This window comes from Prionailurus viverrinus, chromosome D1, assembly GCF_022837055.1.
Source record: "Prionailurus viverrinus isolate Anna chromosome D1, UM_Priviv_1.0, whole genome shotgun sequence".
NCBI classification, from domain to species: Eukaryota; Metazoa; Chordata; class Mammalia; order Carnivora; family Felidae; genus Prionailurus; species Prionailurus viverrinus.
This window is the reverse complement of record NC_062570.1, coordinates 59219224-59246598: the sequence shown is the minus strand read 5'-3', so window position 1 is coordinate 59246598 and position 27375 is coordinate 59219224. Positions and strand designations below refer to the sequence as shown.

General features: G+C 50.3%; 1 protein-coding gene across 5 annotated transcripts; it reads left to right on the top strand.

Moving 5' to 3' along the window:
* Nucleotides 1–242: 242 nt before the first annotated feature.
* ATG16L2 (autophagy related 16 like 2) lies at nt 243–26066 on the top strand. Of its 5 annotated transcripts, none has more exons than XM_047824071.1 (19): nt 243–507; nt 11698–11937; nt 13779–13878; nt 14781–14883; nt 18660–18733; nt 19014–19265; nt 19403–19468; nt 19786–19899; nt 21221–21283; nt 21859–21967; nt 22313–22418; nt 23073–23143; nt 23422–23493; nt 23608–23728; nt 24036–24141; nt 24800–24949; nt 25186–25233; nt 25349–25450; nt 25797–26066. In XM_047824071.1, exons 2-19 carry the CDS (start codon nt 11829–11831, stop codon nt 25882–25884), a joined length of 1854 nt encoding a protein of 617 aa, XP_047680027.1. In that variant the 5' UTR covers nt 243–507; nt 11698–11828; the 3' UTR covers nt 25885–26066. The 5 variants fall into 5 exon arrangements, with proteins under 5 accessions (XP_047680027.1, XP_047680026.1, XP_047680025.1 ...); XM_047824070.1 differs by lacking the exon at nt 243–507 and adding an exon at nt 11314–11405 and having other exon boundaries at nt 11701–11937; XM_047824069.1 differs by lacking the exon at nt 243–507 and adding an exon at nt 11315–11405.
* The last annotated feature ends 1309 nt before the right edge of the window (nt 26067–27375 follow it).

The window sequence follows — 27375 nt, the reverse complement described above, 5'->3', positions numbered from 1 at the left end:
ACAACACAAAAACCCGTTGTGAGGATCAAACTAAGAGGAGATGAAGAGGGCTGTATGTTACAAACCATAAGAAAAAGTACGACACAAAAAGACAAGACCCTTACGCTACTATACATTTTACAGTTATCTTCGCTAAGGCGCCCCCACGTGTTGATCCAGGGACGCTCGGTTAGCGCAGGCGCTCTCCGGTGTTTACAGAGGCCGCGAGGTCTCTCATTTGCGCGTGCGCTTCACGCCAGGGGCCGCCCGATGGGTCTCAGGCTGCTCGCAGTTAGACGCTGCTTCCAAGTCCCTTAGCGGTTGTGGCCGCTCAGTCACCAAGGCTCCCTGGTACCCCCATCGGCTCCACTTCGGTTGAGGCATTCTCCACAGCCCCCGAGCGACAGAGATCTGAGGAGTGGCAGGAAGAGACCCGGTGGAGTTGCTATCCTCCTTCATTCCCGGAGATTCCTGCATCTCGGCCCCCGCTCCACTAAACAGCGGGTGCCCCTTCTGGCTTCCCTCACGGTAAACATGGCGGCCGCGGTGAAGTGGACTGCAGTGGCCCATGCACTGCCTTATGGGAGCCTTAGTTCAATGCCTAGATCCTTTCTGGAGTTGGAACGCTTTAAAAACTACACTTCCCGGAAGCCAAAGAGCCAGAGTCGCCGAAGACGACCCGGGGCAGGTTGGGAGATGGAGTTTGGGGACCGTAGTGAGTTTGAGCAGGGAAATGCGCAGGGGAGCAGGGGAGCCCAGTGCTCTGCGCCTGGGCTTGTGGGATGGATATGCCTCAGTTACACAGCAGCTATTATAGGAAACTTGCGCAGTTAGGGTTGAGTTTTAGAAAGAATACTACTCACTACTGTCTGGACCTCGCACAGGGCTTCCACCCCCCACATCACTCCTTGGACACTGCACTCAACACGGTCACCCTGACCTGGGACTCCCAGGTCTTTTACTGCTGTTCAGTTAGCTTTATGTGATGATGAAAATCTTCTGTATCTGGACTGCCCAATACCTAGCCACTAGTCATGGCTGCCAAACACTCGACATGTGGCTATGTGCCACATGGAATAAAAATTTTTATTTAATTAACTTAATGTCTAAAATAAGTTTAACGTAATTAATCACTTTTAAAAAATTAATCTCTGCACTCATCATAGGGCTCAAACTCATGATTCTGAGATCAAGAATTGGATGGTCTACCGACTGAGCCAGCTAGGCATCCCTGTAATTAAACACTTTATATTAAAATTTTTTAAAATTGTTTTTTAATGTTTGTTTATTTATTTTTGAGAGAGAAACACAAGCAGGGAAGGGGCAGAGAGAGAAGACACAGAATCAGAAGCAGTCTCCAGGCTCTGAGCTGTCAACCCAAGTACTAGAACTCACTCATGTTCTGCAAGATCATGACCTGAGCCACCCAGGTGCCCCAAAGCACCTCTACTTTAAATTAAAATTTAAGCTACCTGTGGCTAGTGGCTATTGTATTGGAGAGTAAGTAGCACAGTAAACTACACCTCTTAGCGGCATTCAACACCAATAATCACCTTCCTGCTATGTGAGACTTACATTTTGGTTTTCTTCCTGTCTACTCACTATGTCTTTGCATATTCCTCTTCCATTGTTTGACCCTTGAAAACCTAAACATTAGTTTGGACTGTAAAAATCTGCCCTATTTATCAGTCCGGAATAACACACAGATAAAGCCAGCTGCAAAATTAACAGGAGACACTATTTTCCCCAAGGACATACTGCAGCTATAAAATGCCACAACAACCCCCTGCTTTGAGTGACTAGTTCTTTTTTTACTCACTGAGCAACTTCATTTTTTTTTTTTTTTTAAATCACAGACTATCAAAAACTTTGCTGTTTGAAATCATATAAGAGTGAAACTTTTGCCTGGAGTATATAACTCACCATGTAGACAAGATTCACAAACCAGATGCAGAAATTCAGATAAGGAATTTCTGAACATAATATTTCACATCTTAAAATTTTTTTTTTTTTATTTTAGAAAGAGAGAGAGAGAGCGCGCATTCGAGCTGGGGAGAGAGGCAGAGGGAAAGAGAAAATGTTAAGCTTTTAAGCAGGCTCCACGCTCAGTGCAGCAGATCATGACCTGAGTCAAGAGTCAGATGCTCAACTGACTGAGCCACCCAGGTGCCCCTTCACATCATTGTTGTTGTTTTTTTTTTAATGTTTATTTATTTTTGAGAGACAGAATGGAAGCCAGGTAGGGGCAGAAAGAGGAGGACAGAGGATCCAAAGCAGACTCCATGCTGACAGCAGAGAGCCCAGTGCTGGGCATGAACCCACGAACCATGACGTCATGACTTGAGCCTAGGTTGCATGCTTAACTGACTGAACCCCCACATTTTTTTTAACTTAACTGTTTCTAAGGAAACAGGCCCCTGGCTCCACTTACCAGTCCAAACCTAATGTTGGCTCCTTTACACATAGCTCTGTTTTGCTTTGAACCATCAAAATACTGCTTCATTTAAATTTCACCTAATTCTACCTCTCTCTCAAGTCCTATAATGACTCTATCTTTTGTGTTTGGTGGGACACCCCATGGTTCCTTTGACATGTTGTGTTTCTCATAGCATGGGTCAATAACCTGACTTTGTTGGACAGTGAGTCTGTCCCCAGTGGTCTTTGGCTGATGGGCTAGGACACCCAGATTTACTGGTGTCCTCCAGGTTATGTCACAGGTCCTCTCTTTACATACTCTTTGGATGACCTCATTCACTTCCATCCATATGTTGATGACCCACCAACCTCCAGCTCAGTTGCTCCAGCCCAGTTCCTACCTCTGGGACCTCTGCTTCTGGTAGACTCACAGGTTGTTTAAACTCAGTGTGTTCAAAACTGAACTTTTTTTTTTTTTTGAAACCACCCCTCACTGCTGTGTTCAAGTAAGAACTAGGCACTGAATACCTCTGACCATGAGGTGGGGACACTCCTCACCTGGGTCAGGTACCTCTTTACCCACTGTCCTCAAAACTGCATCACACTGAATCAGCTGCATTTCACATAGGTCAGCATCCTAAAACCTTAGAAAGTTGGGAAGAATGGAGGGAGGTGCAGGTAGAAACCAGGCCTAAATTACTCTGCCCCTTGTCCTTGGCCCTTCAATAAGAGTGGGGCATCATTTGCAACTACATGGATGGAACTGGAGGGTATTATGCTAAGTGAAATTAGAGAAAGACAGAAATCATATGACTTCACTCATATGAGGACTTTAAGAGACAAAACAGATGAACATAAGGGAAGGGAAACAAAAATAATATAAAAACAGGGAAGGGGACAAAACAGAAGAGACTCATAAATACGGAGAACAAACTGAGGGTTACTGGAGGGGTTCTGGGAGGGGGGATGGGATAAATGGGTAAGGGGCACTCAGGAATCTGCTCCTGAAATCATTGTTGCACTATATGCTAACTAATTTGGATGTAAATTTTTAAAAATTAAAAATAAAATTAAACTAAAAAATAAAAATGCCCCCCCCCCAAAAAGAGTGGGCCACCAATGAGGAGGCTGCAGAGAAGATCCCAGTTGTCTCCTCCTCCTCCTCCTCCTCCTCCTCCTCCTCCTCCTCCTCCTCCCGTATGGTCCCCTCTCTTGAAGCCTTTCCAGTTGGTGCCTCCCCACCACCCCCTTCCAATCCCTAGTCCCTTCTAGTGCCTTGGGATTTTCACAGTCACTTGCCTTCATTGAGCCTGATGGCATTCTCCTTGGGCCAGCTCTGCAGAGGGGCGAGAGAGATGTAGGCTGTCTGCTGCTGGGAAAGCTGGCGCTTCTCAGGAGTACTGTGAGAGGAAGCATCCTCTAGGGTGGTGCCTGGTTTGCTTGTGACCACATCTGCAGCCAAACACTTCAATATCTTGAAGATTTAACTTCCTTGTGAAGTACCCTCTTGCCACTTCATCCCACTCCGCTTCTGCCATATCTACCAAAGAAATTTGTATTCCTCTCATTCACATAACTTTGACCTGACTTCTTATAAAATAAAAGAGGTCATTTTTCCCTTTGCTGTCCATTTCAAAGCATTGTTCACATTAGCCCATACTGAATGACGCCCAATCACAACCCTGGAAGTATGATCACTTTTGAACTTGGTCCCTTAACCTTGGGTAGAATACCGAAGTGATACCATCATGCCCCAAAGGATCATTGCACAGTCCTACCACAGTATTTTGAAGTAGCCTTCTAAATACTTAACTTTAAGCAAAATCCCTTGGCTGTACTTTTAAGGTTTTTAAAAAGATGTGTATAGTCACTAACGTAAAAAACAACAAGAAAAATCCAAACAGCATACTTGAAGAATGTAATACTCAAACTCTCAGTGCTTCTTTATGGTTTGTTTCTTTTTTGTTTTTAATGTTTTTATTTATTTTTGAGAGAGAGAGAGAGCTTGAGTGGGGGAGAGGCAGAGAGAGATGGAGACAGGATCTGAAGCTAACTCTGTGCTGTCAGCACAGAGCCCAATATGGGGCTCGAACTCAGGAGCCGTGAGATTGTGACCTGAGCTGAAGTTGGATGCTTAACCAACTGAGTCACCCAGGTGCCCCTCTTTATCATAAAAAAAGTTTAATTATTTATTTTTAAAGTTAATTTATTGATTTTGAGAGGGGTCAGGGGCAGAGAGAAAGAATCCCAAGCAGGCTCTGATCTGTCAGCACAGAGCCCAATGAGGGAGGGAGGGGGGTTGATCTCACAAACCATGAGATCATGACCTGAGCAGAGACCAAGAATCTGACACTTAACCAACTGAGCCACCCAAGTACCCTATATCTTTATTTTTATGCGTATAAATCATAATGTAATATAATCAATTTGGAATTTACTTTTTTTGTATATGATGTGAAGTAAGGAATCTAACTACATATTTTTCTCTAACTGGATAACAAATTGTCCTTACACAAATTATTGAATAGATCCCTCTTTCCACTTATTTGAAATGCCACCTTCATCATATATTAAATTCCTACATGGAAGGATCTATTTCTGGTCTCTATTTCTGGTTCTATTATTAATCTTGCCTATTTCTGAACCAACACTACACCATTTCCATTATAATAGTCTTACTTTATTCTTAAAATATTTTTTTCTTATTCTTTTTTGAGATGTGTTTCAGAGGCAACGTGTTAAGTTCTATAAAAAAGGAGGGGCACCTGCGTGGCTCAGTCGGCTCGGTTAAGTGTCCATCTTCAGCTCAGGTCATGATCCCATAGTTCGTGGGTTCGAGCCCCGTGTCGGGCTCTGTGCTGACAGCTCAGAGCCTGGAGCCTGCTTCAGATTCTGTGTCTCCCTCTCTCCCCCTTCCCCCTTGTGCTCTCTCTGTCTCTCAAAAATGAATAAATATTAACAAAATTAAAAAAGATACACTATTGGGATTTTAATTGGAATAAGTAATTCATAATTTGTGTAAATTATATATGTGTATTTTAATGTTGATTCATTTTTGAGAGAGAGAGAAAGCGAGTATTAGTGGGGGAGGTTCAGAGAGAGAGGGAGACACAGAATCCAAAGTGGGCTCCAGGCTCTGAGCTGTTAGCACACAGCCCAATGTGGGGCTTGAACTCACGAACTATGAGATCATGACCTGAGCCGAAGTCAGGTGCTTAACTGGCTTAACCACCCAGGCACCCCTGCAAATTATATTTTTAGTTTTAGTCTTCTCAACACCAAATGTTTAATGTATTTTCTTTCATTCAAGTATTCTTTTAGATCCTTCAGTTAATTTCATTGATCACTTAAGATACATTAAATATATAACTGATACAAACATTCAAATTAAATTTGGTGTTCATTTGCAGCTTGTAAATTTTTTCTTGAGTGTATTCCTATGTATATTAGTTTTTGTAGCAGTTGTGAATGACTTCATTTTTAGTACATTTTCTAATTTGATGTTACCGGACTATATAATTACTGAATAGATATATTCTAAATATTACTTATAGAAACTTTCCTACAGGTTCACTAACATAGCTAAAAAGAGATCTATGTACAAGGCTGTACAGTGTAACACCGTAGAAGCAAATAATGGGAAGTAGCCTAAATGTTTATCCATATGGGACTGATTAAATAAATTATAGCACATTCATATAATGAGATGCTTTGTAGTCTTAAAAGGAATGTAGTAGATCTATATGTTTTGATATTTTTGTGTTTTTATATGTTCATATATGCATAAACATTTCTGAAAAATACACACCAAGAAGAATGGTGATTCTTCTAGAGAAGAAGACTGGGAAATTGGTGTGTGTCAACAACAATGATGTATTCACACCCATTTTTCTCTTCCAGGGAACATGGGAGACTACATTTCCCAACCTTACTGGTAGACGTGATCTTACCAATGAGAGTGTAGGCAGAAGAATGTGGCACTTCAGGTCCAAGGCAATTAAGTGTCAGTGTGATAACTTTCCACCCCACCCCCACCCCTTCACCTGTGGCCCCCATCTAAGCAGTTGGGATCAAAGAATTTTGAGATGATGGAGATGTTGGATAGAAGCAGCTTAAATCTGAGTCACTGCGTCACTACTAGAGGAGAATAACATATCAATATGGTCTACTCCACACTAGGATGTGAGTGAGAAATAAACCTTTTTGTGCTAAGCCACTGAGATTTGAAGGTTTATTTGGTACCACATGTAATGAATTAAAGATGGCCAGAGATTTTTCGACACTCCTTTCATTGAAAGCTGGGATCTATGTCTCCTTTCCTTGAATCCAGGCTGGACTGTGACTGCTTTAGAACTCAGAGCAAGTGATGCTGTGCTACTTCCTGGGCTCCAGCCATAGAAGACTAGCAGCTGGCTGCCTGCTGAAATGCTTGTTTGGGCATGCTTCCTCTCTGAATCTAGCCCCCATGCTCTGAGGGACCTAATGAAGGGGCCATATGTAGGTACTCTGGTTTTCACCTCTATTCAGCCTTCTAGCCAACAGCCAGCAACTCCTGCTAGCCAAACAAGTGAGCCATAGTTAGCAACTAGTCCTGCTGAGTCTTCAGATGACTCCAGTCCTGGTTGTGACTACAACCACATGGGACTCAAAGCAAGAATCACCCAGCCAAGCTCAGCCAACACACAGAATCATGAGAGCTATTAAGAAATAGTTGTATTAAGTAGTGGGGTGCCTGGGTGGCTCAGTTGGTTAAGTGTCTGACTTTGGCTTCGGTCATGATCTCCCAGTTCTTGGGTTCAAGCCCCATGTAGGGCTCTGTGGTGACAATTCAGAGCCTGGAGCCCGCTTCAGATTCTGTGTCTCCCTCCCTTTCTCTGCTCCTCCCCTGGCTCGTGCTCTCTCTCTTTCAAAAATAAATAAATGTTAAAAAAGTTTTAAAGAAATAGTTGTTTTAAGTAATAGAGAAAAGATCACAGAACAGCCTGTCCTATCCTAACCAATATGATGGTGTGAGGCAAAAAGGCTCATTCGTATAATATTTAAATTTTTGGCTATATGCATGTGATTTATTTTTCAATTAGATAAAACTATAATTTTGAATTCAAAACTTGTAGGCCTTGGGCCATTAAAACTTTTTTTTTTTAAATATTTTGATGCAACGGCCATAAATACTTATTGATCACCTCCTGAACTGTTGCCAGGTGCTGTTCTAGGTCTGAAGACAGAGCCGGGATCAAAGACAACTTGGTCCTGGCTCTCCTGAAGTTTATAGCCTGGCTGGAAATACAGATCAAAACCAACACAAACACAGGAACAAGAACCTCTCTGGAGCCATAAGGACTCTGAAAGGAAGAACAATTAGTTGATGTTGTAGATGCTGATGGGAATAGAGGCTATTTCAGATTGGATGAACAGGGAAGATCTTCCGAAAAAAGGGGTTGTGCCAGCTCTTAAAAGTTCTGAAGGAAGAGGCTCCTGGGTGGCTCAGTCAGTTGAGTGTCCGACTCCTGATTTCAGCTTAGGTCATGATCTCACAGTTTGTGGGTTTATGCCCTACGTCAGGCCCTGTGCTGGCAGCATGGGGCCTGCTTGGGATTCCCTCTCTCCCTTTCTCTCTGCCCCTCCCCCACTCTCTCTAAAAAAAAAAAAAATTAAAGGTTCTGAAGGAAGAGCACCAGGAATAGAGAATATCCAGGGTAAAGGTACCAACATAGGAATGAGTTAGTTATTTCAGTGTTGTGAATAAGGCTTTGTTCACAGGGTAAAAAGAGGTAAGGTCAGAGATGTGAGCAGGAGCCAGAGCAAGCAGGGCATTGAAGGCCATGATAAAGGTTTTGAGATTTGCTTTCAATATGCTGGAATATACTGGAACACCCTTTGAAGGTTTTTTTTTGTTTTTGTTTTTTTGTTTTTTTTGGAGGGTTTTAAGTAAGAGTAACATGAGCTGATTTAGGTTTTTAGGTAATCACTTTGGCTGCTAGGAGACACCTAACCCAGGTGTAAGTTTCAAACTACAGTTGACCCATGAACAACATGGGGGTTAGGTGCACCAACCCAACCCATGAACAGTAAAAATCCACATGTAACTTTTGACTCCCCTAAAACCTAACTACTAATAGCCTACTATTGACCAGAAGCCTTACTAATAACATAAACAGTTGATTAACACATAGTTTATATTTGTATTATATACTGTATTTTATTTTGTAAAATTTATTTATTTATTTTGAGAGACAGTGCAAGCAGGGAGGAGGCAGAGAGAGAGAGGGAGAGAGAGAATCCCAAACAGGGTCCCCGCTGCCAGTGCAGAGTCAGATGCAGGGCTCGAACACACAACACTGTGAGATCATGACCTGAGCCAAAACCAAAAGTTGGATGCCTAACCGACTGAGCCATCCAGGCACCCCTGTATACTGTATTTTAACAATACAGTAAGCTAGAGAAAAAGTGTTAAGAAAATCATAAGGAAGAGAAAATACATTTACAGTGATGTGCAGCCACAAGCAGATAGTTAAGGAAGGATTCTTGAAATGTTTTCAGTGCAAAAAGGTGCATTTATTATAGCACAGGGACAGGACCTCTGAGCAGAAAGAGCTGCACTTGTGTTTGTGAGGAGTGACTGATTAAATACTTTTTAGTTAGTGGGGGTTAGGGATAGTGTAAGTCTGTAAGGAATTTGGAAACAAGGCTTCCAGGACTTTGAGGAGCCAGCAGTGGCTAAGATAAGGTTATGTGCCACTGTCTACTAAAACATTAGTCTTGAGACCCTTCAGATGTATACTTGTGGGCCATATGCTTGTTAGGTAATTGCTAACGTATATCTTGGGAGGTATTTATGGCTATAAGAGGAAAAGTAACTCTAACACTAACAAGAGCAAAGCTATATTGGTAAAATATAGGTAAAAGGAAGTCCTTGAGGGAGCTGTAGGAGTGTTACAATCTGTATGCCTCAGGAGTTCTGCCTGGAGACTATGAGTAACAGAGCTACAACAAGGCCTGGCCTTTGTTTCTTTTTCTCCCATCATACGGTACTGTATTTATTGAAAAAAAAATCCGTGTATCAGTGGACCTGTGGAGTTCAAACCCATGTTGCTCAAGGGCCAACTACATATTCTCAAGTGCATTAAGACTGAATATGATATAGTCACTTTTTATATATATTGGTCACCAAATCATATCTTTATTACATAAAGATAAATGAAACAGCATATTAAATGTGAAAAATGTTTTGTCATGTACTATGAATGTTCTTTAAGATTTTACGTGAACTTTATAACACAATCTTTCATATTCTAAAGATAGAAGATAGATATTTTTAGCCAAAATCAATCACTTCTTTATCAGACTATTCAAAAATGACAAATTATTTTAAATTTCCTAGGAGTGTTTTGTGAATCAAAAAGGGTTAGGATCCCCTCACCCCAAAATGACTCTTCACCTGAGAGAAATAGCATCTCTGCGCCTTACAGCCAAGCAGAGCCCTGTTAACACATCCTTCAATGCACACAGCCCCAGTTCCTCTGATGGTGTCCCCGGGCACCTGAGAGTCAGACAGGTGAATTCCTAAAAGGAATTCATCACTGTCACCAACTGGCTCTAGCTTTCCATGGTACCATGCCCTTTTCCTGTGTATGCCTTCTGGTGAATGCTACTACCCGCACCCAGCCCTTCAACAGACAGGCTAGGCTTGGACTGGGGCTGAGGTCAGAAAGGCCTTAACTCAATGAAGGGGCAGGAAAGTTTTCCTAGAGGAGGTGACCCATGAGTAGGAGCCTAAAGGGGAAGGTGTTCCAAAGGAACTTGTGCAAAGGAAATGAGGGTCAGAGGCAATGACATGTGGGTGACTGAACTCAGTTCACAGTAATTTCAAAGCACAGCAGGGTACATTGTCCTGGGGTGTCATTGGCATCTACTGCTTTCCAAGTCCTGTAACCCATCCCTATGGGCATCTCAAAAGACCTATCACCTCCAGGGCCTGTGTGGCTCCCCAACATTGCCTAGTTTCTCTCCATCTCCTGGGGAATGGACAGGTCTGCATTTACTCATTGAGAGCAGGGCCTGCTGGGGCCTTACAGTGTACCCAGGGGTAAGGCTGGGTCCAGTGAATCCCTCCTTTCATTCTTCACACCAGATCTGTCTGCAGAGCTCTGGACAGGGATCTTGCCGGAGACAGGTTTGTTGTTGTTGTTGTTGTTGTTGTTGTTGTTGTTTTTAAGTTTATTTATTTATTTTGAGAGAGAGCATGCCTGTGCAAGCAGGGGAGGGGCAGAGAGAGAGAGAGAGAGAGAGAGAGAGAGAGAGAGAGAGAAAGAGAGAATACCAAGCAGGTTCTGCACTGTCAGGCTGTCAGTCCTACGTGGGGTTTGAGCTCAAGAACCATGAGACATGACCTGAGCCAGATCAAGAGTAGGATACTCAACCGACTGAGCCACCAGGGCGACTGACAGTTTTATCACAGTTCCCTACAACCCATGATTCACTGTCAAGTGTACCTGCAAGAGACGTTGCTACTCTTCCAGAGGTCGCCCCTGGAGCGAAATGTTGAGCCCTGAGGCAGGACATTGGGCTGCTGGCCAGGTTAGCCACCCACTCCTGTGCAACCTCAAGTCAGATGCTTTTCCCTTCTGGGCGAGGGATTTGCCAGATGAAATCAGCTGCATCCTTTCACTCTCAGGGACCTCAATTTTTTCGGGGCGAAGAACTGAGCCCCTAAGCCCTGCTCTCCACAAGGGCTTTTCTGCCTCCTGTCCTTCCACGAGTTTCTGTCCCCTGGGACTTTTTATATCATGGAACCTCTGTACTTGTTCTTCCCTCTGCCTGGAATCCTTTTCGCTCTTCTGGCCAACACCTATTTCAGCCCTCAGTCCTAACTCAAATGCGGTCATTTCCCAGAGAGCATTGCCTCTTCCCTTCAGTCCCTTCCTCCTCTGTGCTGCAACTCGCCGTCACGCTGTGTGCGCCTCACGTCCGTGTCGCCTCTCCTCACAGATCTTGAGCACCTCGAGGGCAGGGTACGGCTATGAGGGGTCTCTAGCTCAGAGGGCAGCTTGTCCAGGCGGGCCTTGGGCGATCTTCCGTTACTTCTGAACTCGGTCCAGGCGCGGAGGGGTTAATGACCCGGCCCGGGAGTGTGCCCACAGGCCTGGGGGAAGCCGCCCAGAGCCCGCGACTTCCATCACCGCATATTGCCGCGGACAGCAATGGGAGCCCCGACGTAGATGAGGATTTTTGGTGCGATCCGGGTGGTGTAGACCCTGGCGGGGGGTGGCTTCACCCCATATTAGCGTTGCTTTCTCCCCCCAGCAGACGCTCTTAGTACAATCCGGGGATTCCCCGCCGCCGCCGCCCCCTGACGTCACGGAGTCCCCCGAGGCCCCGCCCCGGTTTCGCCTCCTTCCGCGGGAGGTGCGCGCGGTGCAGGCGCGGGAGCTGCAATGGAGGGGCCCGGCGCCCCCGGTGTCCCCTGGAAACGCCACATAGTGCGGCAGCTTCGGCAGCGGGACCGCACGCAAAAGGCACTCTTCCTGGAACTGGTGCCTGCCTGTGAGTGCGCCACGGGGGCTTGGAAGATGGCAGTGGAGGGGATGGGGCTCCGGGCGCGGACGGAGTGTTGTCTGGCTCCTCGGGCTGTCACCCGTGTGCAGCAATGCCTTCTCGCCTCCAAAGCCTTGGCCCTGCAGGACCTTCGGTCCGTTACACCTCTGCCTGGCCAACATTCCCGCGCTTCCCAGTCCAGGTTCTGCTTAGAGCCCCTTCCAGGACGGAGCTCCCTCCTGGTGCTCCTGCCCTCCTCTCTCCTCAGGGGGCGGCCTCTCCCCAGGCTGGGCTTCCTGGGCATGGCTTCGTTAGCGAGTGTGGGTGTTTTAGGGTGTCTATGTTTCTTCCCTTTCCCGTGCGGTCCCCAGGGTACAACCCAAGTCAATTCATTTGGTCCCTGTGGCCCAGTGAAAGAATTCCAGAGTAGTTGGAGATTCTAAACTCTGAATCTCTTAGGGAGGAAGCTCAGAGTCCCAGGCTTTGCCACTGACAAGTGATCCTGGCTCAGGTTTTTGGAGAACTTCTGTGCTTGGGCAACTGAAGCCTCTAGAGAGAACTGGCTGCTGGTGAACCCAAGAAGTCACCGTGTTTCTCAGGTGTTTCTGGGGCGCTGGTCAGGAGTGGGTATGGCAGTTCAAGCCAGGATGAACAGGTGTACATTTGTGTGAGTGCGTCTGGTCATTCAAGATTGTACGTCTAGGGTGGAAAGTCCAACCACTATTCCTCCAGCTCCATCACTGGTCCTAATTTTAGCTGCTGCTTAACTATTCCCCCCCCCCCCCCCCCCCCCACTGAATTTGCTGCTTTTGTCCTGGGTGATTTCCCTGCAGCCTTCTAGGCTGCTGGTCCTCTCCCTCAGGGATGTGAGGCCAGCCTCACTTCTCCACTGCTCTGGTGGACAATGGAACCATCCAACTTGAGGGAAGAGCCTCCTCTCCCTCCCCATCCCCCAGCTGCAATTTGTGTGACTCTGGAGGGCTGAGATCGGACAGTGAAGCTCTAGTCTTCTCTGTGGTCTTGGGTGGGTTATATCCTTAAACCACCAATTTCTCACCCATAAATTAGGCAAACAGCATCTTTAGAGTTGCTGGGAAGTCAGTGCAGTGCCCTGGGGGCTGGGTTGGGGTTTTGTGTGAGAACTAGGCCAGTGACCTAAGTTAAAGGTGACAGGCAGGGGACTGGGTGAAGGAAATTTGCTGAGGAGCTAAACCTGGGATTACCACCCCCACCCTACCCTGAAACTGGCGAGAAAGAGGAAGTGAGTGTGGTGGGGGTAGAGGGAGACATTCCAGGGTCTGTAGCAAAAACTACCAAACTCGAGGAGGTCTGCTACATAATTGTTCAAGGACTTTCTCTTCTGGCCTGGAGGAAACTTACTTACCCCAAATGTGGGAAAGACAGGACTGTTTTTTAGTGTACAAAGTAAGAGGCCCTGGAGGGGAAGTAATTTACCAAAGGCCACTAGCAGGTGGAGCTTGGTGTGTTTCATCATTCTTTGGGGCAAAGCCTTGCTCTGGGGCAAGACTGAATCAATCTCTGGCCCCTTCCTTCCCTCAGGACCCTGAGTGGGCAGTGAGGCCAGCCATATACTTCCCCAGTGGTGGTTGTCTTTCTCTGTCCTCAGGAGAGTAGGTTTCCTGGGAGGGCCTGTGGGCAGATGCTGTAAGGAGGGTCTGCCAGGGCTGAAGGTCTGGTAGAGCTACACAGACACCCCTCAGGCAAAGGGCAGCGCGCAGACTGTCAGCAGCTCCCTCATTCTGCATCTCTGGGTATGCAGACTCCAGGTATGCCTGGAGTCTGTTGCAAGTGTCTGTCTCTGTCCCAGGTTCACCCTCTTGCACCCCTAGATAACCGTCTCCTAGAGAAGGCTGAATTGTTGACCCGGATCTCAGAGAAGCTGCAGCCAGAGCCAAACGATGCCACTCCTGCTACCCACCAGGGCCCCTGGTGAGTGTATATGTATACCTGGTTATGATGAGCTGCTTGTGCCTGGGTCCTGCCCCCACTGCCTGTCCTGGGTTCATTCTCTCTCTGGCACCTCATTGGTCCTTAACTGCTACCCAGGGGAGGGAGAGGGGGTCTTGAGGACCCCCCAAGAGTCCTCAAGTGGACTCTTGAGGCTTCTTCCAAGTCAGCTGCTTAGAATGGCCTTTCTCCACCACCCTGCTCAATCCAGCTCCGCATTTGTCTCATCTCTTCCCTTTCCACGCCCACACTCCTGCCTTTTCTCCTCTTCTCTTTTTGTCTTCTTACCCTTACCTGATGCAGACAGAAAGGGTCTTTGCTACATATTCCAAAGGGAGAGTAGGGTCTTGCTACATATTCCAAAGGGGGAATGAAGATGAGAACCAGGAATGGGCTGGGCCTCAGAGTTTGGAGGTGCTTTAAAAAAACTTTTTTTTTTTTTTTTTTTTTTTAACATTTATTTACTCTTGAGGGAGAGAGACAGAGTGTGAACAGGGGAGGGGCAGAGAAAGAGGGAGACACAGAATCCGAAGCAGGCTCCAGGCTTCGAGCTGTCAGCACAGAGCCTGATGCAGGGCTCGAACTCACAAATCACAAGATCATGAGCTGAGCTGAAGTTGTATGCTTACCTGACGGAGCCACCCAGGTGCCCCATGGGAGGTGCTTCTTGAGGAGGGTCCTGGCTAGGTAACCCAAGGCCTGGGGAAATCCCAGAGCAGAGGAGTCATGGGTAGTTCCAGTTTTTGGAGACTTGCTCTTTCTTCTGCTGGCTTTCTGGCTTCCACCCTCTGCAGGTGAAAGTTCATGGCTTTAGTTTCAGGCTTTTTGTGTGCATCCTGTGGGTGAATGGAGGGACAATGAATGCCACTCTTACTGGTTGACAGGGAGGAGGAATCGGAGCCCGATTCAGACCAAGTCCCTTCACCAACCACTCTGAGGATGAAGTGGCAAGAGGAGGAGGAGGGGCTCCGGCTGGTCTGTGGTGAGGTAGGCTGGGCAGGGGTCTGAGAGAGAATGGAGTGGAGCCACAATCCAGGACTTTGGGTGGTCCAAGGGGTCCAGCAAACGAGGGACATTCCCCAACTCTGGTGCCAGAGTGCTCTCTAGTTTGGTTCTGGCAGCCCAGTTCGGGTCTTCAACAGCAGCTAGAGGATGTGAGGTAGAGCTCAGAGAGGAGTATGAGGTGTGCAAGGCCAGACGACCTCTGTTCCCCCTTCCAGACCGTCCTGCCTGCTCTGTTCACAGCTTGCCTCACCAACCCCAGGGTCTAGCACCTGCTGATGCACAGTACGAGTTTGCAGACCAAATGAGTAAGGTGGTCCACCTCCACATGGCAGGGTGTGCTACCTCCACCTGACACTGCTGCCCCCACCCTATGGTGTCTCTTGTCTTCTGTTTCACCACACCATCCAGGTTTCCTCTCATTTCTGTAGCAGTTACTTCTAAGCTTCCTTGTCTCCTTCCCTCCTCCCTACAGATGTGGGTGTTCCTTGGAGGTAGGGTGGGTTCACTGACTCCTGTGGCCTCAAAGACTTTCTCTGTTTGCTTATTCCCAGACTTGTCTCTAGCCTGGCCTTCTCTCATGAGCTCCACAGTCTTTGTTCAGCTGGTCTTTGGACATCACATCTAAAATTAGACTCACCATATCCCCCATAATATATGGCCAGCAGCACATTGAGAGGTGACTCCCGCAGGCATTGGGCTAAAACATTATTTCAGCTATTCCTTTACAACTTTAGAGCAGGAAACTGAGGCTTAGGGAAGTGGAGTCAGGATTTGAACATCCTTCCACATGAATCCACCTTCTCTGATCCCCATCCGTTCTTTCAACAAAGATTTATTGACAATAGTTATATTGTCACAGGCACAGGATAAGAACAAGACCCAGCCCCATGGAGCTTCCAGTCCATTGGAGGAAACTGATAGGCCATAAACACATGCCCATTTACAGCATGCCACATTACTTGCCCAACTAGTGTGGGAATGGAGCTAGGAACCCAGTGAGAGCCTCTCCCTCAGAGCCCCTGTTGTAGTTGCAACTTGACATTTGTGGCACTTTCTGGGCTGTGAGATCCCCAAGGCCTGGGATGCCTGTGGTTTGCTTCCACTGATCCCTGGGGTCTGTCTCCACAGTCTATGCTAATGAATATTTGTGAACTAAATGATGGATGAGGTAGCCCCCCCCTCCCCAACTGGCAGTCACTGGGCTGCAAACTCAGGGGGGACCTCTGGTCTCTCCCAGCCCTCCATCCTCAGCTAGTCACCAGCTCACTGATCCTACCTTCAAATCCACCAAGTCTCTGTTGGCTTGGCCCAAGTACCCTCATCCTTTCCTGGATGATCTCTCCCTTGGCACACCCATCCATTCTCTGCACAGCACACAGAGTGATATATTTAATAATAAAAAGATCTCCCTTAAAAAAATACAATACACACAAACATGCTCGTTGTAAACATTTCAAGAAAACAGAAGCCCATAGAGTAAAGAAGTGAAATCCCCTTCACTATCTCTCCCATTGTCAGTTTGGTATATATCCTCTAGAACGCTTTAGCCTGCCTTCCCAGTGGAGTTCTCTAGCCCCCTGTTGCATTTCCTGCCACTCTCCAATCTCTGACCTTATGGTCCCCTTTGTCTGGGACACTTTCACAAATGTCTTGCCCTTAGCACTCTCTCCCTGGCACTTCCTCAGACTCACACCAGTGTGTGTTCCCACTGGATATGCCAGGGGATGGGGAGCAGCTTTTTCTGTAATTCTTAGTACTGTTTCACATATCACAACAAGCATTTATCATTATTTTAACTTTTTTGGGGAAGTAATTATAGATTCATGGGAAGTAGCAAAGACTGGCTACATCTTGTGTAACTATAGTACACACAACGAGGAAACTGATATTGGTATGAAATGTACATACATATCTTTGTCATGTTGTTCCCTATGTGGATTTGTGCAAGATACAGCATAATTTAATGACCACAAAGATCTCCATCTTGCTATCCTTTTTGGTCACAACTCAACCCTCTCCCCCAACCATCCCTAGCCTGGCAACCACTAATCTGTTTTCCACTTGTATTATTTGGATTTTGAAAAGCATCCCCAAAATATTGAATAACAAAGCATTAATGAAAGTAAAATGACAGGTGAGGAAGCAGAAGTGGAGGTCAGACTGCTCAGTGCTGAAAGGAATTACAAACGTTAGAAACTGGGCCAGCTAGGAAAGTAGGCACATGCAGGACCACTCATTTAGGGAGATGTGTCAGTGCAGGTGAGTAGCACTAACCTTGTTCTTCAATTCATCCCTCACCAGGCCCATGTGACAAAGAACACAGGAACAGGTTAGCAACCAGGGCCCCAGCCTCAGTTATTTCCTATGTTCCTCGTGTCACCTAGTAGGAACTGCTTCGCCTGAGGTCCGTCTTTCCCACTGACCCCTCAGCTCTAAAAAGTGGAACTTGAGCTGGGCGCCTGGGTGGCTCAGTTGATTGAGCATCTGACTTCTGCTCAGGTCATGATCTCATGATTTGTGAGTTTGAGCCCCACATCAGGCTCACTGCTGTCAGCACAGAGCCTACTTTGGATCCTCTGTCCGCCCCCCTCTCTGCCCCTCCCCCACTCATTCTCTCTCTCTCTCTCTCTCTCTCTCTCTCTCTCTCTCTCTCTCAAATAAATATTTAAGGGGCACCTGGGTAGCTCAGTCGGTTAAGCGTCCAACTTTGGCTCAGGTCATGATCTCGCAATTTGTGGGTTTGAGCCCCGTGTTGGGCTCTGTGTTGACAGCTCAGAGCCTGGAGCCTGCTTCAGATTCTGTGTCTCCCTCTCTCTCTGCTTCTGTCTCTCTCTCTCTCGCTCTCAAAAATAAATAAATATTAAAAAAAAAAAGTGGGACTTGAGCTTTGTCTGTGGCTTTCCAGCTCTTGCTTGAAGGACTGTTTTGAATGAGGCAGGGGTATGGATGAGGTAACCCTCACCCCCACTCTTGGGCTGGGGGCAGCTCCAGCATTCAGTCTGGGCTCCATGCTCCCAGAGTCTATTCTTGTTCTTGCCTTTGTGCTTCTGCTTAGGGCTCCTTGTTGCTCTCAGGGATCTATGTTGGGTAGGTCAGGGGTTAGAGACGTGGGAAACAGAGCCCGCATCCCTGGAACCTTTTCTGTAGATCTGCCCTGTACTTGGAGCATAATGTTAGGTGGCCTGGGTTCACCCATCAGCTCTGCCGCTTAGCTGTGTAATTTTGTCAAGATCCTAAACCTCTCTCTGCGCCAATGTCCTCTTCTGTAATATGGGGAAAGTGGCAGGACCTGGTGTGGTTATGGTGATTAAGAGAGTTAATACATATATAGTACTCAAAACAAGGCATGACACACGTGCCATATAAACGTTTACTATTACCTGAAATATTACTCCTAATATTACCCTGTGAGGTAAGCACTATCATACCCATTTTACAGGTGAGGAAACAGAATAGGTTCAGAGAGGTTAAATGATTACCCCGGGGTCACACAGAAAATAAGTGGCACTGCCAGGACTGAAACTCAGGTGAAACTCCAGAGCCTAAAGGCCCTTCCATTGTTCCACAAAAGCAGTAGGGCGTTCCTGTGCAGGATCCTAAACGTATCTGAGCCTCTGCTTTCTTTTCAGTTAGGGGGCGGGTGGGTGGAGTAGCAGAGTCTGTCCCAGCAGCCTCCACTGGGGGAGGGGCTGGGGGCACGTTGGGAGCCCTGCAGAGGCGCCCACGCCCACCCAACTGCGGGCCCCGACCACCCCCAGATGGCCTACCAGGTGGTGGTGAAGAGCGCAGCCCTGGGCGCCCTGGAGTCGACGCTGGAGGAGCGGCAGAGCAGGTGAGGCGCCGCCAGGGCGAGGGGGACCCGCCCATCTCTGGGTGGCTCGGGGCCATCTCTGCCCGGAGACGGGGTGACCCTGCGTGTCTCCAGCATGGCCCGAGGGCTTTCCCCACGTATTGGGCTCTGCGGCCCCGAACGGCAGGCCTGAGTGGAAGACGTGATTGGAGACTTGGCTTTGCTCCCTGCCTGACCGCGTGACATGGGCAAGTCCGTCCGCCTCTGAGACCCGTTCCCACTGGGCGACTACGGAGAGTCTCTTCCTTACCCCCTCCTCCAGGCTGGCGGCTCTGGAGGCCCGTGTGGCGCAGCTGCAGGAGGCGCGGGCGCAGCAGACCCGGCACCTGGACGCGCAGCGGGCGCTGAACGTAGCGCAGCGGGCGGCGTACGAGGCGCTCCGCGCGCAAGCCGGGCTCCAGGAGGCGGCCCTGCGTAGGCACGAGGAGGAGGCACGTGACCTGCTGGAGTGGCTCGTGCAGCGCAAGGCGCGCGCTGCAGCCGAGCGCAACCTGCGCAATGAGCGCCACGAGAGGTGAGCGCGCCGGGCCCCGCCCCTCGGAGACTCGAGCGTCGTGCTCCTTTGGGGGCGGGCACGGTCCGAGCTTCACTGCCCGGCCTCGTGGCGCGTCAGGGCGGGATCCGGCTCTCGGGACGCTTTTCTCCCCCCAGGGCCAAGCAGGCGCGGATGTCCCTGGAGCTAAAGAAGGCTGCCAAGCGGACAGTGAGCATCAGCGAGTAAGAGTCGGGGTGCGCCAGGTCCTGCCCGCCGAGGGTTTGCAGCCCGTTCTTCCCCGCGTGCTCTAAAGCGCTCTTTTCTCTGACTTCTGCCTGCAATTCTACCCTGTCCCCCACGTGTCCGCAAGAGGCTCCCACCTAGACTGAGCGCACAGGACACGTGCAGACTCGTGTGGTCAGAGGAGCCCAGACGCCTGCCCGCCACACGTGTGCCCGCACAGACTGCTCTTCACAGTGTTGGGCGCCGGGGCGGGGCGGGGGGCGGGTCAGGGAGGGGCTGGTCCCTTGGCCTTACTGAGTTTCACCCCCTCTCCCAGGAGTCCAAACACTGTAGGTGATGGGATCAGAGAGATGGCTGAGACTGTGACCCTGACTGCTGAGCCCCTATCCCTGGAGACTGAGGCTGGTGAGAAGTGGAAGAGGCCCTTCAGGTGAGGACTGTCTCAGAGCTCTGAGCCGGGCCCCACTCTGGAGTCTCCTCTAGGGCCTTGGGGCCAGCTCTTGGGCTGAGAGGGGCTTGGGGAGATGCCGCAGTACAGGTCACACCTCCCAGGACAGGTCTGACCTCCAGTGCTTGGAGTGTCTTAGGATCATTGCGGCCTTAGGGACTCCAGCGCCTCTTTCTCTCCTTCTCAGGACTAGAGCTCTGGGGGTGGGGTGTCAGGCTGCTGAAAGGGTGTCACCAGGAGGGAGCCTGTGGGGAAGGCCCAGGACTCAGCTGTCACAGGCGTGTGTGTAGGCATAGGTGTACAAGCACATGTACTCACATGGACGTGAGAGCACATGTGTGTACACACCTGGGGGAGCATATCGGAGTACGTGTGAACATGTGAGCATGTATAGGTGTGAGCTCACATGGACTGCTGAAGCCCACAGACTGGGGCTTCAGTCCGTGAGGGCCCCTCCCCTCAGTCTCCCCATTTGTCTCCATTTATCTGTCATTGAAACTGCCTTCCCCCCCCATCCTTGCTCCATTCCCCAGCCTGAAGGCTTCTCTTTCAGCCCTTCCTTGCAGATCACTGGTGTCCATGCCTGGGGGCAGTGAAAGAACTTTGGGGAGGAGCTTGAAATGCTGGTCCTGAAAGTTCTTGGCAGCCTTTGTGGGCCAAGTCATCCCAGGACACACCCTCTTCTGGGCATTATTTTTAATGTTTGTTTGTTTCTAATTTTTGAGAGCAAGAGGGCACGAGCAGGGGAGGGGCAAAGAGAGAGAAGGAGCCAGAGGATCAAAAGCAGGCTCTGTGTTGACAGCAGTGAGCCCCTGTGGGGCTCGAACTCACAAACTGTGAGATCATGACCTGAGGCGAAGTCAGATGCTCAACGGAGTGAGCCACCCAGGCGCCCCTCTTGTGGGCATTTTTGAGGTCACTCAGCAAGCTTAGGTTTTACCACCCCAGGTAACTCCAGCCTTGTGGTATCCCAGCCTCAGGGTACCTTCACCCTTTCCCCCGTAGGCCCCAGCTCAGCCTTCCCAGAACTTTTTGTGGGGGGGGGGGCATTTGGGTGGTGAGGCAGTTCTTACCATCATGGTGGAAACTTTGGGAGACTTCATTGCCACATCCCTCCCTGCCTCCACCTTCCTGGGACTGCTCCGGCTCATCGTATTCTCCTGGTCTCGGAGGAACCAAGTTCTTGTCCCAGGCTCCAGTGGCTGTGAGCCTCAGGGTCCCCAGCAGAGTGCAGGGATGAATGGCTGCTGTCTGCACACTCACTGGCCAGTCCCTTAGCATATCTCTTTCGATTCTACCCCAGGTCTGCCTCCGCCACCTCCTTGACGCTCTCCCGCTGTGTGGATGTGGTGAAGGGGCTTCTGGAGTAAGTGTGTGTGTGTGTGTGTGTGTGTGTGTGTGTGTGTGTGAGTGAAGGGGTTGGGCCCCTTAGAGGCCTGTGTCAGGCTTCTGGCGTCTAGGCTTGGTCTGTGTACGTGCCTCAATCTGTCTGTCCATGTGTTGTCCAGCTGTCTGTGTGAGTCTCTGCTGCCTCTCCCTGAGCTCATTCCAGGCCCTGCCTGGCTGTCCTCCACACTTTGTCCCTCATCCATGGTCCATGGACCAAGATCTGCAGTCTGAGCCTGGATGGGAACTATCACTCAGGAAAAGGCTCAGATGTGTCAGGACTTGTTCTGAGTTCCAGAGCCAAGTGGTAGCAAGGCTAAGACTGAAACCCCAGCCCTGAGGTTCCTCTGCATCCATCAACTCTACTCTCTGCCCTTCTCATCTCCACACTGACCCTTGGGGTCAGAGACTGCGTTGGGAACAAGCTCGCTGCACCTCTGGGCCATGTTTTGCCACCATTCGTGTTTGCTTCCTATTGCTGTTGCCTCAGGAGTATGAGGCTCCCGTGTCAGAAGGCCTTGCCAAATGCCTTCCTGACACCTGCCCCCCACCCAGTTTCAAGAAGAGGAGAGGCCACTCTGTTGGAGGAGCTCCTGAACAGCGATACCAGAGCATCCCTGTGTACGTGGCCGTCCAGCCTCCTACCCAGGTTCAGGATGTGCTGGTAAGGGAGGAGCTGGGCCACATGCACGGGGTGCTGACATGGAGAGTGTAGGTTCCAGGGGTCATCCAGGGAGGCCAGGGAAGCAAGGCTGGGCACCTCACCAGGAGCACAAGCTTTCTTCTCCCAGCCTGTAGTAGACGTCTCTCAGCATTTTATAATCAGCATGGACTGGAGAGGGAGAGCAGGAGGCCAGGCAGGGGAGTATGAGGATGTGTAGCGGGAGGCTGCTGCAGGGCTGATGAGACCCGATGTGTGCGTGTGTGCGTGTGAGAGGGACCCTGTGAGCCTGTGCCAAGAGGTACGTATGGTGAGGACCAGGGCCACCACTGTCTCTTTTTCCCATAGAATGCCCACCTCTCCGAGGTCAATGCTGTTTGTTTTGGCCCCAATAGCAGCCTCCTGGCCACTGGAGGGGCTGACCGCCTCATCCATCTCTGGAACGTTGTGGGAGGTGAGGGTTCCTCCCCTGTGGGCCAACCTAGTGCTTTCTCTCCAGACCCCACCCTCAACTTGCTCCTTGGTGGGCAAAGGTCTTGGATCTGTTTGTGTTTCCTCACATGTAACATTCTTAAGAGCAGTGGCCAAATGGCCCCTTGGCAAGAGTTCTGGGCCAAGCCTCCCAGCTCTTGGGGTCCAGGCCTGCAGGATGGGGAGGGCTGAGCTCAGATGGTCCCTATTTGGGGAGGTGGGGGTCCCTTATCCTTAGGTCCTGTAGGGGCCCTTGAGGAGCCGGTCCCTGAGGTCCACCAGTGGCCTCCTCTTCTGGTATCACTTGAGCTCTTAGAACTCAGGAGATGAGTGTTGGCTGTTTACCCTGTGCTTGTAGAGGCGGGTGTGTTGAGGAGTCACAGTTAGCTCCTGGAGACTTCCTAGAGAAAGTCTTGGCCCTGGCTTGCCGTGTGACCTAGGGACAGTCCCTTGTCTGTGGTCCTCTGTAGCCCTGCTGTTCCCTGGAGCCCCCTGCTGGTAATTTGGGGGAGGTGCAGTCTCCAGCCCAGGTCCCCAGAGTTTTGTTCTCTAACTTGGGAGAGACTGATCTTCCCAGTTCCTCCTTTTCATGAGGTTAGTGACCCCACTTCACCTGTCCTTTCCCCGGTCCCCCCAGGTCGTCTGGAGGCCAACCAGACCCTTGAAGGAGCTGGTGGCAGCATCACCAGCGTGGACTTTGACCCTTCGGTGAGGGACCTTTGCCTCAGTGGCATGGAATGCCTGTTGTGTGTGCCCCCCTGCCCATCTCCACACTGAGCAGGTGGGGGCTCTGGGACATAAGGGAACATCATGGATGTTCCAGAACCAGTCCTGGCTGCTACACAAATCTTCTCTGGGCCTGGAAGCTACTCTGCCTGCCTGGGTGACCTGGGCTGTGGGAAGCTCTGAGGCTATCTGGCTTGAGGGATTTTGCTTCTGTCAGGGCCCAAGTTCAGGGCCTTTCCCTTCCCCTTCCATCTCTCCAGGGCTCCCAGATACTGGCAGCTACTTACAATCAGGCTGCCCAGCTCTGGAAGGTGGGGGACGCACAGTCCAAGGTAAGGCGTGACTGAGGAAGCAACCTGGGGTTCAGGGGTCATACCTTGGACCCCGGGGGAGGTGTTATGGAGTCTTGGCCATCCCCTTGATCCATACCTGGGATGTGGGGGCAGGAGACACTGTCTGGACACACAGACAAGGTGACGGCTGCCAAATTCAAGCTAACAAGGCACCAGGCGGTGACTGGGAGCCGAGACCGGACAGTGAAGGAGTGGGACCTCGGCCGCGCCTACTGTGAGGTCCAGCCCTTTCCTCTCCCTCCCTACCTGCTGGCACCCCCAGGCCGGGTCAAGAATACTTCAGCCTGTTCTCTGGGAGTGGCTCCAAGATTCACGGGCATTTGGGGTGAAACCTCCCAAGGCCTGTCCTTCTCTATCCCCCATCAGTGCTTTTTTTTCTTCCTGGTTTCTTGGTGACTTCAGGCTTTGGGCTGGGAAGCAGAGGATCTGGGTTCTAATTTGGGGAGGATACTACCTCTCTGGGGCTTCTGGGCTTCCAACAACCCTTTTCTGAAGCTAGGGCTCTAATCCTTGGTCCCCAGGCTCCAGGACCATCAATGTCCTTTCGTACTGTAATGATGTGGTGTGTGGGGACCATGTAATCATTAGTGGCCACAATGACCAGAAGATCCGGTTCTGGGACAGCAGGTGATGGGCATGGGCTGTGGGTGGTCGAGGCATGGGACAGGCATCTTGTGTTCTCTTTCCTTTCTTTGGACATGGAGCCATGGAGGCTGTGGTGGCCTGTCTGTGCTGGGTTTGGCCCCTTGAAAGCTCCACTGCCCCTGGGGACCTGTGCCACCGTTTTAGTGGCTCTTGGTCCGACTGCTGGACTCTGCCTGGGCCTTGCCAACCAAGCCCCCTTTCCACTTAGTTACCGCTTTTTAATCAAAGGGAACAAAAGTTTTCGTTGTTTTTTAAATCTGAGAGCTCAACACTGGGCTTGGATGGTTTATAAAAGCCAGTGCTGGAGCCAGTGCCAGGCATGCCTGAAGCTCCTCCTTCCTGGTGTATGGTGATTGCCGCGTGAACCCCCTTGTTCTCTTTCACACAATTAAAGGCAACTCTTATGGTTTTCCCTCCAGCACTTATTTTAGTGACCCAGGAGTTTCGAGGCCTCCAGCTTTGAGTCAAAGGCTGCCTAAGATTTTGTTGGAGAGGCTGGCTGCAGTGGGAGAAGGGAGATTAGTCAGTGTCAGCCCTGGCCCCAGTGATATGACAATGGGGCACTTCTGGACTCTGTTAACCTGCAAGGAGTGGCCCGGGTGGGCTGCTTCTCATCCATGCTTTTGTCTTTGCTCCTTAGGGGCCCCTGCTGCACCCAGGTCATCCCTGTGCAGGGTCGGGTCACCTCTCTGAACCTCAGCCATGACCAGTTGCATCTGCTTAGCTGTTCCCGAGATAACACACTCAAGGTCATTGACCTTCGTGTCAGCAATATCCGCCAAGTGTTCAGGTACCTGCCTCGTGCCCACTGACACTGTGGCTTTGGCTGGGGCAGCTGGGTCTCTCAGCCCTTGTTAAGGGTCCTTCTGGACCTGTCAGCGGGGGACCCATCCTGGAGGCCCTTCTGGACCAGGGCCCGCTGAGGTGCCCAAGCCCTTGATGGACAGAGGAAGCTCTTGAAGCTCCTGGCCAAGGGCAGGGATTGGCAGCCACATTCGTTCTGACCCCTATCTTGTCTGTCTTCAGGGCTGATGGCTTCAAGTGCGGTTCTGACTGGACCAAAGCCGTGTTCAGGTATGTCTGTGAGAGCACATGCCTGTGCCAGAGTGTGCCCCATCTGATCACGTCTGTCAGTGCCTGCGTCATCACCTCTGATCATCTCTTGCTTGTTCTGCTGTGGCCACTGCAGTCCAGATAGAAGCTACGCACTGGCAGGTTCCTGGGATGGAGCCCTTTACGTCTGGGATGTGGACACTGGGAAGCTGGAGGGCAGTCTACGGGGACCCCACTGGTGAGCATAGCTACCACCTGCCCAGGGCCAGTGCCATCCTGGCCCCACTGCTGCTAAGCCAGTAACAGGTTCTGACATGTTTGGGACCCTGGAGGCCCTAGTCCTTGTCCCACACCTTCCACCCCCCAGAGCCCTTCTTGTTCACAAGGTGCTTTCCCATGTGCACGTGGGTCCATCTTCACCACAGCCCCGTGAGCCCACTTTATAGGTGAGGCAGCAGGCTCAGAGGGAGCCTCAAGCTGCCGGCATCCCATAACAAGGAGCGGAGCCCAGCTTGCAGGCCTGGCTCCTGATGCCTCCCTGAAGCCTGCCTCCCCTCTCCTCCCCTCCCCTCTCCTCTCCTCAGCACTGCTGTCAACGCCGTGGCCTGGTGCTACTCTGGGAGCCACGTGGTGAGCGTGGACCAGGCCAGGAAGGTTGTGCTCTGGCACTAGTGCCATGACTCCTGCCTGGGCTGGAGCTCTAGTCTAAAGCCCGAAGCCAGAGGACAGCTTCCCGCTGCTCACAGGGCTCCAGAACCAGTGGGGGTGGGGATAGGGTGGAGGTGGCGGTGGCCTTAGGGCATTTAGTGGTGAATAAGGCCTGGCAGGACCTGGCCTGTCTGTTGAAGAACAAAGTGTGTGTGGTGGTGGTGGGGGAGGGGGTGGGGGGTGAGGCGGGTTAGTTTTGTTTGTTTGTTTTGAAATCTCTGACTTCTTTCGCTGACAAAAGTGAAAAAAAAATTGCATCTAAACTGGTGTCTGCTTGCTTTTTTGCAGCATTCAGGTAGCAGAGAGATCTTTGGGCTGGTGGCTCCAGGACACCTGTGCTTGGCTCCCTTTCCTCCTCCTGCACAGAGCTGGGGCAGAGCCAGTCTGGCCTCAGTGCTGTTCATGTCTGAGGAGAAGGCATGAAGAAAGGCTCAGAGGCGACAAAGGGCAGTGGCTCTTGGAGCCATGGAAATTTCACCCTTGGTCCAGGCTGGTCCAGAGGCCAAGCCAATACCTTGGGTCCTCCTGCTTCAGGAGGGTAGACTGAGCTGTGGAGGGGCCATGGGAGTTTGAGGAAGGGAGCAGGGGAAGCAGCCCAGAGGGGCTCTGGTGGAAAGGGTTCTAATAAACCAGAGAGTGAGGTCAGGTACTTAGTACACCAGGCCTGCCTTTAGATGGGGGCATGTTCTTGCTCCAGAGGCAGAACCCTGAGTGAATGGGGAATAGCCTGAGTATGTCTGTGTCTTGGGGAGGGCCCCCATGGGCTGGGCCTGGGTTGGGGCTTGTCGGCATGACAAGCCTCTGTGGTACTCGGCAGACCCAACAGGGCAGAGCCTGCGCACCCCAGTTCCTTTGTCAACTTCAGGTATGGAGGAGTCATCAGCAGGACAGCCATTGCCAGTCACAAGGCAGTCACAGGAAGAGACCTTCGTCCCTGAGTGATGGAGCCTTACTTTTGGGATTCTGCCCATCTGAGATTCAAAGGCTTCAATCCAGAATTATCCGTTTTCTCCTTTATCACCGTAGAAAGTCTCCCCTGGGGGGACTTTGCCATTTCCAGAATTTGGAAACCATTCCCAGGATGAACAGCAGATTGCTGAGAGCCTGAACTCCACAGCCAGGCTGTCTGGGTTTGAATCTCAGCCCACTATTTAGTAGAGTGGTTTTGAGCAGGTTCCTTAATAACTTTGTGCCTTAGTTTCCTCCTCTGTGAAATGGTACGCACCTCAGAGGTTGTTAGAAAGACTCAATGTGTTAGTATCTGTGAAGCTCCTGGCACGTGCCAAAGGCTCAGTGTTGATTGAATACCCAGTCTACACTCTGCTGACTCTCAGCTCACTCACTGCTCTTGGCCCAGCTGTCCCCTGAGCTCTGGGTGACATACCCACCTGCCTCCTGGACATCTCTCTCCCTGACATAAGTGTCTCTTCCCCTCACATCCCACATCCTCTGGCA

Bases quoted from the DNA above. Each gene is read 5' to 3' on its own strand.
- ATG16L2 (XM_047824071.1), top strand. From the start codon at position 11,829: ATGGAGGGGCCCGGCGCCCCCGGTGTCCCCTGGAAACGCCACATAGTG. The intron at 18,734-19,013 runs GTGAGGCGCCGC...CCCCTCCTCCAG, and splicing joins CTGGAGGAGCGGCAGAGCAG to GCTGGCGGCTCTGGAGGCCC. The intron at 24,142-24,799 runs GTGATGGGCATG...TTTGCTCCTTAG, and splicing joins ATCCGGTTCTGGGACAGCAG to GGGCCCCTGCTGCACCCAGG.